Source organism: Chlorocebus sabaeus, chromosome 8, assembly GCF_047675955.1.
Source record: "Chlorocebus sabaeus isolate Y175 chromosome 8, mChlSab1.0.hap1, whole genome shotgun sequence".
Classification (NCBI taxonomy): Eukaryota; Metazoa; Chordata; class Mammalia; order Primates; family Cercopithecidae; genus Chlorocebus; species Chlorocebus sabaeus.
The window spans coordinates 102691301-102703339 of record NC_132911.1 but is presented as its reverse complement, the minus strand read 5'-3'; the positions used below and the strand labels follow the sequence as shown (position 1 = coordinate 102703339).

Here is a 12039-nt window from a genome sequence, read left to right as displayed (position 1 = left end):
GCAAATGCATCTATTTTGTCATATTGACAATCTTCAAGAACTCAAAGTTGGGGTAAAAGTATCTGACTGAACATTATTTAAGTGAAGAGGACCAAATGCATGTGCTAACATCAGCAGATGAACAGACAAAATCCCAGTAACCACCTCTGATTTTATCACTAGTGGTAGTTGAGCTTATTTATAATTTGAGATTTTAGATTTGTTGACTTTTTAAATATTTTGCTATTCTATAGTCAGATTTTAAAAATGCTTCCTCATGTAAAAAAAGGGTGCGCCTGTGCAAAATAGCAATTGTAATTTCTACAATTACAAAGCACTAGTACCACAATGACCTACATTTCAAGGTTAGTATCAGTAAGAACACCTAACACACATTCGTAATTTTATATTAACAATTGATTACAATGTAATTCATTTTTAGAAATTATTTTAAAAACCTTACTGCATAGACTGCAAAATGAGATTACAGTCACAGCTAGAGAGTAAATACCTAACTTGTGCATGAAGTTCTTCAGCACTGTGGTTATGACTCGTGATATTTCCACCTCCTGGCTGGTCTCTTGCCAGGAGCATTGATTCACGAGTTGACTGTGGTAGAGGGTGTAAGGAAAACACAGGCTAATCTAAAACTCAAATAATGACTCTTCTCTGAACCAAAAAAACTAGCAGATCAATTTCCTAAGATACAAGATATTTTCCCTATGATGTCTCATAAATTTGTTCATTTCCTGTATACTTGGACAGTCTAAAGAAGAAGAAAACAAAACCCAGAATTTGGAGAGGAACTCACTGTTTAAAAGTTCACCTGGCTGGGCGTGGTGGCTCACCCCTGGAATCTCAGCACTTTGGGAAGCCAAGGCAGGCGGATCACTTGAGGTTAGGCATTCGAAACCAGCCTGGCCAACATGGTAAAACCCTGTCTCTACGAAAAATACAAAAATTAGCCAGGCATGGTGGTGGGTGCCTGTAATCCCAGCTACTTGGGAGGCTGAGGCAAGAGAATAATTTAGAACCCAGTGGGTGGAGGTTGCAGTGAGCCAAGATTGTGCCACCGCACTCCAGCCTGGGCAATGAGTGAGACTTTGTCTTAAAAATAAAAATAAAAATAAAAAGTTCACCTAAGATCATGAAGCGTATGTAGAAAAAGTCTACCCTGACAGAAGCTAGATCCTTTCTGAGCTTAGATGAATGCTGGATTTAAGTGTCTAGATTGAGGGGAGCTGTTAAATTAGCCCTATCATAGGTTTTTAAATTACCTAAGTAGCCAAGATTCCAAAAATGTGTCACTGGATATAGAAAGGCAGAAACTGATCAAGAAAATCAGTGGAATTTAGCACAGGGCTTGGCACATGAAAAGCATAAAATAGGCCGGGCGCCGGTGGCTCACGCCTGTAATCCCTGCACTTTGGGAGGCCGAGGCGGGCGGATCACGAGGTCAGGAGATCGAGACCATCCTGGCTAACACGGTGAAACCCCGTCTCTACTAAAATACAAAAAATTAGCCGGGCACGGTGGCGGGCGCCTGTAGTCCCAGCTACTCGGGAGGCTGAGGCAGGAGAATGGCACGAACCCGGGAGCGGAGCTTGCAGTGAGCCGAGATGGTGCCACTGCACTCCAGCCTGGGCGACAGAGTGAAGACTCCGCCTCAAAAAAAAAAAAAAAAAAAAAAAGAAAAGCATAAAATAAGCATTTATTAAATTAATGAGTAAATAAATTAATTATGAATAAATTAACCTTAACTTTTAAAGTAGTTTGTGTATCAGATGGGGAACTGCTTTCTCCACTTTCTCCTCTCTTCTTCCTCTTTCCCTTCTGATTCTCATTTCTTCAAATAAAATAAATGGAGAGGAACAGTTTTCTGGTTATACCTATCTATATATTCCTGTAATAGGGACTTCAAGGATATGCCTGTAGCTTGATAGCGAACAAGGGTCATTCGTTGATAATTGGACTGAACCCTGTGCAATGGAACTGCGACACTTGTAGTCAGTAGGGGTGGGTGGGGCTGTGAGATTGACTATGTAGAAAAAGCCTGCAGGATTAGGGGGGCTTTAGGGACAGTCAATGTTAACTCTGCCCTAAAGTATTCAAATCTTCTGTACCAACGTGGGCAGGATCTTGAGAGAGGAGAGGGCAGGGAGGTCACTGAGTTAATTCTGTACAAACAAAAGAAAGCAAACAGCTGTTTCATTCCTCTAAATAACACAGGCACATGCACTCCATACTCCATCCCTGCCCCTACTCCTCAGGAAGACTTTGAGCTCATCCCATGCTGGGGAATGCATTTGTGTGAGCATTAGGCACACAGGCTGGTGACTGGACACTTTGTTGGAGAGAATTAATTTCTGGTGAGAGATAAACATGACTTCTAGCCTGCTCCCCTGAAAACAGAGGAAGGAATTAGTCAGGAACACTTTTTGAAACCTCTCAGTAAGTTGTATTGAACAAGGTACTGTTGAGAAATTTTGAGTCTAGTCTTCAAGTCTCTATCTACTTTTCTGGAAAATTCTAAGGTAAAAACATAGGGCATGTTGCTTGGAATCACCCTGAAAGTGAAACATGCCATCCCCACACAAATATACAAATTTTTTAAACATCTGATAATGCCTTGTTTAACCTGTTGTTCCATATTAAACAGTTTGTGAGAGCCTACTGGGCCACAGGTTCCTCTGTCATTCTCCCTTTAAGTTAAATCACTTTCCTTCCAGTCTTTGCATAGTACTACTCTTTATCTCCTTCCAAAACCCTCCACCAAATCCTACACTATACTTCAGGGTTGTCACTATACTAGAGTCATGTTCCCCGGGAACCATTGAGGAAAGGTTGAAATGCCTCAGAAGGTGACTACATGTTTGTCATGAGCTCTATACATGGAGTAACCTGCACTTCTGGCATTTTCCCAGGGACAAAGACCAACCAGTGGTGGAAACCTCACTGGTAACCTAACTCAGTTTGCTTTGCAGAAAAATCCTAACCTTCTAGAAGAAAGGATCCCCACCCTTGGAAAGAAATATTTTGTGAACATAGCTAAGTGGTTTCTCCTTTCTCCTCTTCTCTCCCGTCTTCTTGAAGATTGTATCTTCCTGTACTCTTCTGTAGGATTTTAGACTTCCCTCCTGAAGGCAGGATAAAGTGTCTGTCTATAATGATAAATCATAGTGTTCAAAGTCTAATGGTAAGAGAAGTTGCCCATCATAAATTGTGACAATAGGCCAAGGACTTTTCAAAAATGAAGTGGTAAGAAGCTCCCACCTCTTCTCTGCTTCCTGCTTCTTCCCATCCTGTGCTTTCAAGTGGGACAACCATGGAAGTTGCATGTTATATTAAGATATTACATTTATCTGAGGGAATAACACACAAGTAATTGAAATAAACAAAAGGGGATAAAACCTCAGGGGCATCAATGTTTTAATATCTTTGCAAAACAAAGAAACAGCCCAATTGTCTAATTCCAAAATGCCACCTTATAAAAAGGGAAGGGCTGAAGTTGCAGAATGAGAATTCTGAGAAATCCTATTTTTTTAAACCTAGGGATAAAGAATGCCCTTCAGTATTGAATTGTATAGAGAAGGCCCACTCTTCCAGAATCTAGAGGAAAAACAGAATTTAAATAGCAAGACACCTTTGCAGGAGTGTTGAAACAAACAAGAAAAAGTTTTATTTTGAAAATACAGTCTTTAAAGATAAAATTTGGCTTCCATTTTCCATATCTAGGTGCATCCAACAAGATCCAAAAACAAACAAAACAACAAAACAAAGACCCACAACATTATGTACAGAGCTCTAAAATGAGCTGTGAATATCTACAAAAAACTAGCATATACTCTTTGTGAAGGGATGTAGTGTGTGGCTTTCTACAGTTCTCAGTCCCCCAGAAGAAGAGTTAACTCCCTGGAGCTGCAGGTGCGGTTGCAGCAAGGGAAGAGCTGGGGTCAGTGAATGGCTAGGGGTGCGACACCCCGGGGTAGGAGACGTGGAGAGGTGTCTGGGGAGGGGAGCAGCGGCGGCACGGGACAGATCCTGGGCTTCTCTAGAAGTCCTGCCGCGGGGTGTGAGTCAGGCTGTGCCGCCGCAGATCACAGTTTCGCCTGAACACTTTGCCGCACTGCTCGCAGCTGTAGGGCTTGATGTCTGTATGGGTGAGAAGGTGAGTTTTCAGATTACTTCTCTGATTAAAGGTTCTTCCACATGTGGGACATTTGTGTGGAGATTCCTGTTCAGATGTGAAGCAAGCAAAGGATTAATCCTTCACACCACCACTGCACCCTTTTCAATAGTTTCTGTCTTATCGGTATCACAAGCGTTAACATAACACTCACATGACAACAAAAGAGGGGACTTGCAGGAACAAATCTGTGCTCCTAATCCTCCAATCATGAAAACACACGTGCAGGCATACACAGAGGCCCGATTACACTGATAACTTCGGAGGTAGACCCGCGGCCACCTCAGTGGGCTTTGTGATTTCCAGCTCTTCACATTTCATCACCATGTCATAGGCAGGAAAAGGAGGAAGGAAAAACTCTAATCCTCTCTTAAGGAACAATATTCTCCTGGGTAATAAGGCTCCTCTTTGCTGGAAAACTAAACTATTCCTCAATGTCCTGAAAGCTACAAATTATGAGGCCCCTGGGAAAGAGAACGTATGGGATTTCACTATGCCTCCATTATCAAAATTACCTTTATTTCCTCCTAAACACGAAAGCTTTAAATGCAGGGCAGATTGGATGAAAAAAATTCCAAAATTAGGGTTTATGATAATCAAAGTGGCCTGTTTTTTAAGAAAAATATAAAAATGCTTTATGTTAAATAAGATTAATTTTATGTATTAAAAAAAATCAAGAGTGTTGCTTTTCCCCACCTAGAGAACTAATCTAAACAGAGCCTTTTACAAGAAAGAGTCTGCCATTGAACACCTTTTGCAAAGCAGTAATGATAAAATGAACCAGCCACTGTTTTTAAACAAGAAAACAAACTTACCTGCATGTGTAAAGTTTTGTGAACTGCTAGAGTTCTAGACTGACAAAATCCTTTCCCACACTCCTGACATTTGAAGGGTTTTTCTTTGGAATGGATATACCTGAAAATTAATATAAAGTTTCATTGAAATAACTTTGCCCCATGATGAAGAGTTACTTTTAGCAATTACTTAAAAGGAAGTCATGAAAGAACAAAAGAAACAAGATTTCCATTTACGTTTTTAGATTTTTTTTTTTCCTGTGTAATTCTGTTTATGGTTAATCTCAACAAACAACTTCTCTTCAAAATGTTCACTGGCCTGCGGGTTTTATCTACACTTGATCGCCCTCTCTGGTGTTTTCTGGAGCTCAAAACCCCGCTGAACGGGCCTTTCTTGGCCTCCATGGTTTTCTCTGGGATTTAAATTGGCCAAATCAGGATGTAAGGCAAAGCCGAGTTTAGAGGTGCTAATTTTAGTGAATCCCTTAACAGCCTCGGAGGATGGGTACAGAAGTCTCATCTCTGGGGAACAGCAGGTAGAGTCCAGAAAAGATACCCCTAAAAAGGTCTCCCCAACTCCTGAGAAGTTTTTACCCAAGGATAACACTTACATTATTGTATGTCTTCAATTGCCTTGTATTAATGCAGAGTTTAAGGTCGTGGAAGGGAGGTGGGAGTTGTTTGTAAATTCGGTGACCGCAAGACCCACCCCCCCCCCTCCCCCGCCACACACAAATACAAATTAAAAGAAAAGTCCCCATGGCAGGCTCTGGGGTGCACCTAGGTGGGGGGCGAGGGGGGAAACCCAACAGAAGTAGCCCGATTGCAGGCAGGACCGGCACCCCAGGGTCCCTCGGTTCTTCCTGCACCACTCCTCACCGCACCGGGAAGAGACAGGATAACCGTCCCAGGACTAAGGCCAATGAATTTTTCCTGTCCAAGGCTGAGGAAAGGCCCTCCCTCATCCCAAACAAGAACATAGCAAAAGCCGCTTGGGGGGAAAGAAAGAGTAGATGTTGGGAGTTAGCCGAACCGGGCTGGGGAGCGTGATTGAGGGTGTATTTTAAATCACAGGGGATTATAATGACACTTGGGATGTCTATCAGGACTCGGTGTGTCCAGAACAAATTCGCTTTCCCTCTCCCGGCTATCCTCCTTGCCCGCCTCACCTGTGATCCCGCAGGTGATCTTGCCTCCGGAAGGCCTTGTGGCAGATGTCACACGTGTACGGCCTCTCGTCCGTGTGGGTCCTCTCATGGATGAGCAAATTGTAGGATTTGGTAAAGTGTCTGCCACAAAACTTGCAGATAAACTCTTTTTTCGTTTTGGATGGCAACCTTCCTCGAGAGGGCTTTCTGTCCGGAGTCAATTTACTGAGGCCCGAGATGGGGCTACCCAGCCCCGGATTCAGCTTGGTTAGGTCTCCCATCTTAGGTGGATCTTCTTGCGTGGCAGCCACCGCCAAATTGGCAAAGTCAAAACGGGGCCGGTCTTTGTGCAGGGCTGGGAGGACATGGGCAATGGCCCCCTGCTTGGGGTGGAATAGGTGGGTGGTAAAAGGCAGGGCCGGGAAGGGGAATCGCGCGTCCACGAGGCCCTGCGCCGCCGCCATCTCCGTGATGGTGGAGCGGGTGATCTCGTGCACATTGGGATACCCCAGCGTCCAGTGGTTCATGTGCATGGTCTGTACCGCGCTGAGACCGTACAGGCCCTGCAGGTGGTCCACTGTGGCCGGGAAAGTATTCACGGCCTGCAGGAAGGAGTAATTGGTGAGCTGCAGCGACGGGTGGAGCGGGATGGGCGCTGGCAGGGCCTTGCTCCCCATTTTCCGGGATGCTGGGGGGCTGAGGGGACCACCCCTTTCTTCCAGGAATCAGAGGCAAGAGTGCGTGGGGCTCCGATAAAAACCCAGTGAGACAACAGCACGTAGAGAAAGCCCTAAAAATGGCAGGGAAGAGAGGGAGACACCATGACTATAATCCAAGGTTGCTCCTTCTGCCCTCTGGCACCCACACAGGTTACCACACTTACCCAAGTCTCCCTCCCCACCCGACTCCAAGACCCCTGAAAGAAGCCGTGAGGGGACCTCATGGCACCTGCTCAAGTCCGCATGCTGATCTGCTGTGGGCCAGAGCAAGAAATGTTCCACTGGAAAGCGGGCGCCCAAAGGAAGGAAGGTGGGATTCAGACTCTGGACAGATACAGAGCGGAAGACTCCTCGGTCCCGGGAAAACGAAAGGCGGACTGCTGGGCAGCACCCAGCCCAACCCAGCCCACCTTTCCCAAGCCCGTCAGGCGAAGCTCAGTCAACCACAACGCCAATGCTGGCAGGCTGGGGCGAGCCTCTGTCGCCCCTGCGCCTCGGAGCTCCCGGGAACGGTGGGTTAACGTATGGGTGGTGGGATCCCACGCGCTGCGCTGCCGCCGCGCCCTGCGGCCGCCTTTCCCGCGCTTACCCGGACCGCAAGCCGGCGTGCAAGAGCAAAGCCGGTGCGCTTCATCCTTCTGGGCCAGAGGGCCCTGGGAAGGGCTCGCCTCGCCCTGCACTGACCTCGGAGGTTTTCTTTTTCCTTCTCTGCCCTCAGTCCCATTTATCAGCGGTGACGGGCCGCAGGAAAGAAAAGTGACACCTCAGGGGCTGGATTCGGCCTAGAATCGCCCCCTCCTCCTCCAGGGGCTCTCCTCCCAACCCTCCACTAAGATCCCTTCCAGATGGTTCAGGCTCGCAGGGGGTGGGATGGGGGCAGAGAACGTCCCTGAGGCTGGAGGAACCCCTTTTCCCAGACTGAGTGCCAAGCTCTCGGGAGGCCTGAGCTGTTTCCCAGTCTGGCACCGAGAAGCGACTCCTGCATCCCTCCACCCGGTAGGCCCCAGGAGACCAGAGAGAAGAGAGAAGACAGGGGAGAGGAGAGAGGAGAGAGGAGAGCGCTCCGGGGAGGGAGAGGAAAGGAGCTGCAGCGGAGCCGCAGTAGGCCAAGCACAGGGTGGCCCTGCTGGCCTGCAGGAACCTTGTCCGTTGGCCTAGAGGTGAGTGCGGCTGTGCTCCCGCCACCAGGACGCCCGGCCTGGGCCTAAGCAGGGCACTTCCCCTCTCCTCGTGCTCCCAATGGCAACACAGGTCTGATTTCAGATCCAGGTTCCCGGGAGCACCTCACCTACATTCACGGCGGGCCCACATTCTCCCACGGCCAGCCCCTTTTTAGAAAGGAGTTCTGCCAGCTCGGGGACCAGGGCCTTCCCTCTGCCAGCCCCCCAGGTGTAGGAGTCAGAGCTAAGCACCAGTCTGTGCCACCAACCGCCAAGCCTGGCATTTGAACCCAGTGGGAAGGCAGGAGAGATTCCAGCCTTCCCTTCCCACCCAACCCCTTCCTGCGCCTAAGTTGTCCTCTCCAGCGTGTTGTGAAGTACTGCCTGTGGTTCCATCTGTGAGCAGACTTAGGGGGCTACGCTAATGACAGTGCGCTCTGGCAAGGCAGGATCTGGCTGCCTCTGCGGGGCCCACACCTTCTTCTGTTTGGAAGGGCTCCGGGACAGAGATTTATTAACGAATCCCTTCTGCTTGGTGGTATGCGGTCTGGGAGTTCAGGCTAGGAGTTAATGAGAGGTGTGTAACAGTCAGAGGGTCTCAGTCAGACCATTCAACCGCAACTGCAAACCCCCATTAGTAATCAACTTTCCCACCACAAATCACGATTATTTTTGCTCAGCGGCAACTCTCTTAGGGAGGCAGGAAAAAAGGATTCTACTAACATTCCTGGTAATCTATCTGATTATTTCCCTTTCAATTAAAAATAATAAATTACACCCTTATTTCCCTTTGTATAATGAGGATTTTCCAGAGATTCAAAATATTATTTTTCCCTTCGTGTTGAAAAGCAACCTCTTTCCCGTAGAGAGGAAACCGAAATTATTATTTGGGTGTATTCCCAGACTAGATTTCTTAGAAATAAATACAGGAGGCAAAGCACAACTCCCACCACAGAGTGTATGTGTTGAGGGGGGGAGCGGGTGTGGGGGGGAGTGGTGTCAGCTAAAGTACTGTTGTGACCTGTGATTTCTACTCCAAAGGCACAGCAAACTCCGCCATAAAGGTTACACAGCCACAAAGTTGAGTGCCATCTTCCTTCCCTTTCCTCTGAATGGTTTATAACACATAAATTAACGACTAGTATATTTCAGGTTCATGTTAGCAAAAAAAAAAAAAAAGTGCTATTTCATAGTACCTGTTTGTTTTAATTTGCAGAGCATCTAGTTTCTTCATAGGAGAAGAGCAAACCATTGGTCCTTTTGAAACCCTTTTAGAAACAGAACTACCTTAAATATCCACCAATGGCTCTTGCCACAAATAATTAGGAAGGTTAAATTTCCATACTCCCATTGAGTTGCTGGAAATGTATGTCAAAAGAAGTATTTTAAGTGAATGCAGAGATCCTAAAGTACTTTCGTTTTGTCTAGAGCTGAGCCTTGTAGTTCCAACATTCCCTTTCAGGAAATAACAGGGATCTTCTTCTGCTGTCATTTCTCCACCGTCCTGTTTCAGACCACTGGTTACTTTTAATTTTGCAAGGAAATAAACTTAAACCAATGAAAAGGCATAAATATGTTGGTGGAACTGAGGCTATTTTTCTTTCATCAGTCTTCTTCACAGGAATTTCCAGGCATGTGGAGAAATTTTGTAAAATTTAGTTGACTGGCTGTCAACAAGGGAGATGTGTACACACTTAGTTCAGTGAAGCTTTCAAAACATTGGAGAAAAAAGTTAAGAAGTAACTTGATAGGGAGTTTTGCTCTTTGGTAATGGTATTATTACACTGAATTATCTAAAAATAATATACAGTCAGGGTTCATCTGCTAAAACCTGTGCATTGGTATCTGAGAGAAATGACTGATGGTTGGATAGATAGACTCACTGAATTTCAGCCCAAACCGCAGTAGAATTTTATATAAATTAGAGAGCTATAGACTAAGTAGATCAAAGATCATTAAAAAGAAAAAAATTGTTTAAGGACAGATTGTGAGGGCCAGACTATATCAGGTGAATAGAGAAACGGCTGCGAATTTCCTGCCCCTTCAGAGCGCCTCTGCCTTCCCAAGGAGTTAATTAAATTAAGATGCCTTCCGCATAATCTGGGTTCTGTTTCTCTCTGCTCCCCTTGCTCCCCCTGCGTGAGTAATTTTCTTGTTCTGCTCAGGACTGCAGTTTGTTTAGCAGAGAAAGTGGCTGTCTGCGCCCTTTCGCTTTGGGAAACGCCAACCCCCTTTTGTTCTCTGCTAACAGGTAGGAAGACAGATCGGGGCTCCCTCCACAAACACCTTTTCCTCGCTCCTTCTTTGTACAACTGCAACTCCTTTCTCACTTGCCATTTCTCGGGAATCCGAGGGTTTAAGCCCCCGGAGAGTTTGCTTTTGGCCCCCCCTCAGTCAGGACTGGAAGGTGGGAGGAAAATTTAAAAGCCAGCACAAAGTTGACAAATTACCGAGAACTGAACTATTTCCCTCTTGAAATGCGCCTTCAGCGTCGCTGGCTGGGCAGGCACCGGGTGTCCGGGCCCGTCCACGCTGCGCTGCCGCGGCTGCCCTGGGACGAGTCGACCAGGGCTTGCTAGGACAGGGGCAGAAACACCATGGGGTTGTGGGGTTTGATCTCAGTGTACGTCGATCGGCTTTTATAAGAAGTCTTGCCGACCGCTTAGATTAAATATCCCAAAACAAAACTAAGAAACCGTACGTAGAAGTGTGTGTGGCTGGGTGTTAGCTGGGAGTCGCGTGCCAGGGACCCAAGGAAGTGAGAAATACAGTGCCCTGGGATTGCATCCCCATGATCTATTTTCACATCTAAACTTGGGGCACACCAGACCGAGAATCTGAACGCCTCTTGCACCCCCAAACCCTTCCTTCCAAAGGGCGGCTACAGCCCCTTCCCAGGGCGGACACTCACCTCCCGCAGAAAGGTCTGCCTTCTCAGCAGCGCTCAAACCCGGTCCAGGCAGCGAGGCGCACAGTTTGGAAAGGTCATTGAGTCCACGCCTGGCAAACTTTTTTTTCCGCGCGGAGTCGCAGGAGTCGCGGACATGATCTGGAGGACGCGAGCAGCGAAAGCAAGAGCAGATCCACGTCTTCGTCAGAGTCTGTGGACGCGGACTGTGTAAAGACCCGGGGTGCTTGGGGCAGGCGTTCAGCGCTCGCCCAGAACCTCGCTCTTCCACGAACCTCTCGCTGCCGACTCCAGCTGAGGTCGGAGCCCACAGCCTTGCAGGGCCATCACCCTCCAGCAGCAAGCACGCCGAGCTCCGTCCCCGCCCGCGTCCCTCCCCAGGCTGCCCCAGGCCGGGAGTCTTGGGCTTTAGTAGCGGCCCCGCCTCCCCTTCGGGCGGGCGTCCCGCCGCCGAGCGGGGCCCTCAGCGCCCTGGCTCCGCCTTCGCGCCCGGAGTCTGCTAATGGTCCACTCTGTTTACTTGTGTTTGGATAGCAACTGAGCCTTAAAGGCACAGGTTTGCTCGAGGTTTCCCTCGAGCAGCCGTAGGTGACTCAGTTCAAACTCACATACAAACACAATGCCCACCCCCTTTCTTCTCGTTGCCACTTTTCCTTATACTATTGGAAACTCAACAACTGCTTCTCTGCCTCTCAAAGACCCTGCAGAGAATCCCAAAGGGCATTTAGTAATTTTATTTGGTGCGCTCGCCGGCTTCATTTGCACATCTTAACACGTTCAATACAACTACCTTCACCGTAGAGTAAAATAAATCAGTTCTAGACTGTATTCTCCAGCATAAATCACTCTTTCCCCAATTTTGAACAGCTTTGTACATACTTTTGGTCAATTATGACTACATGTGTAGTCTGCTTTCGCCTGCTGTTTTCTAAACGAAGTTTGTTTACAGAGGTGGCAATTGACTAATTTAGTAATTATTGCAAAGACGCGTGGAATGCCCCAGGAGAAATTTCTTCCAATATTTAAGTTTTAATCGGCAAATGTTCATTTCTTACGCAGTAAACCAACTTGGTTAAAAGAGTGGGCATCTGCAACCCATTGGCAAACAATAAAGAATCCATCTGGAATGGGTGAAGAACATTTTT

The 12039-nt window shown here is 47.1% G+C and overlaps 1 protein-coding gene across 2 annotated transcripts; it reads right to left on the bottom strand.

Moving 5' to 3' along the window:
* Nucleotides 1-3633: 3633 nt before the first annotated feature.
* Nucleotides 3634-11559, bottom strand: OSR2 (odd-skipped related transciption factor 2). Of its 2 annotated transcripts, none has more exons than XM_008001187.3 (4): nt 10898-11559; nt 6129-6897; nt 4981-5080; nt 3634-4213 (listed from the first exon to the last, which is right to left on the bottom strand). In XM_008001187.3, exons 2-4 carry the CDS (start codon nt 6782-6784, stop codon nt 4031-4033), a joined length of 939 nt encoding a protein of 312 aa, XP_007999378.1. In that variant the 5' UTR covers nt 6785-6897; nt 10898-11559; the 3' UTR covers nt 3634-4030. The 2 variants fall into 2 exon arrangements, with proteins under 2 accessions (XP_007999378.1, XP_007999379.1); XM_008001188.3 differs by having other exon boundaries at nt 3634-4131; nt 10898-11553.
* Nucleotides 11560-12039: the final 480 nt, after the last annotated feature.

Coding starts and splice junctions, on each gene's coding strand:
- OSR2 (XM_008001187.3), bottom strand. CDS start 6,784: ATGGGGAGCAAGGCCCTGCCAGCGCCCATCCCGCTCCACCCGTCGCTG. Junction 5,081..6,128: donor GATCACCTGCGGGATCACAG/GTGAGGCGGGCA, acceptor ATTAATTTTCAG/GTATATCCATTCCAAAGAAA. Junction 4,214..4,980: donor ACAAAACTTTACACATGCAG/GTAAGTTTGTTT, acceptor ACATCTGAACAG/GAATCTCCACACAAATGTCC.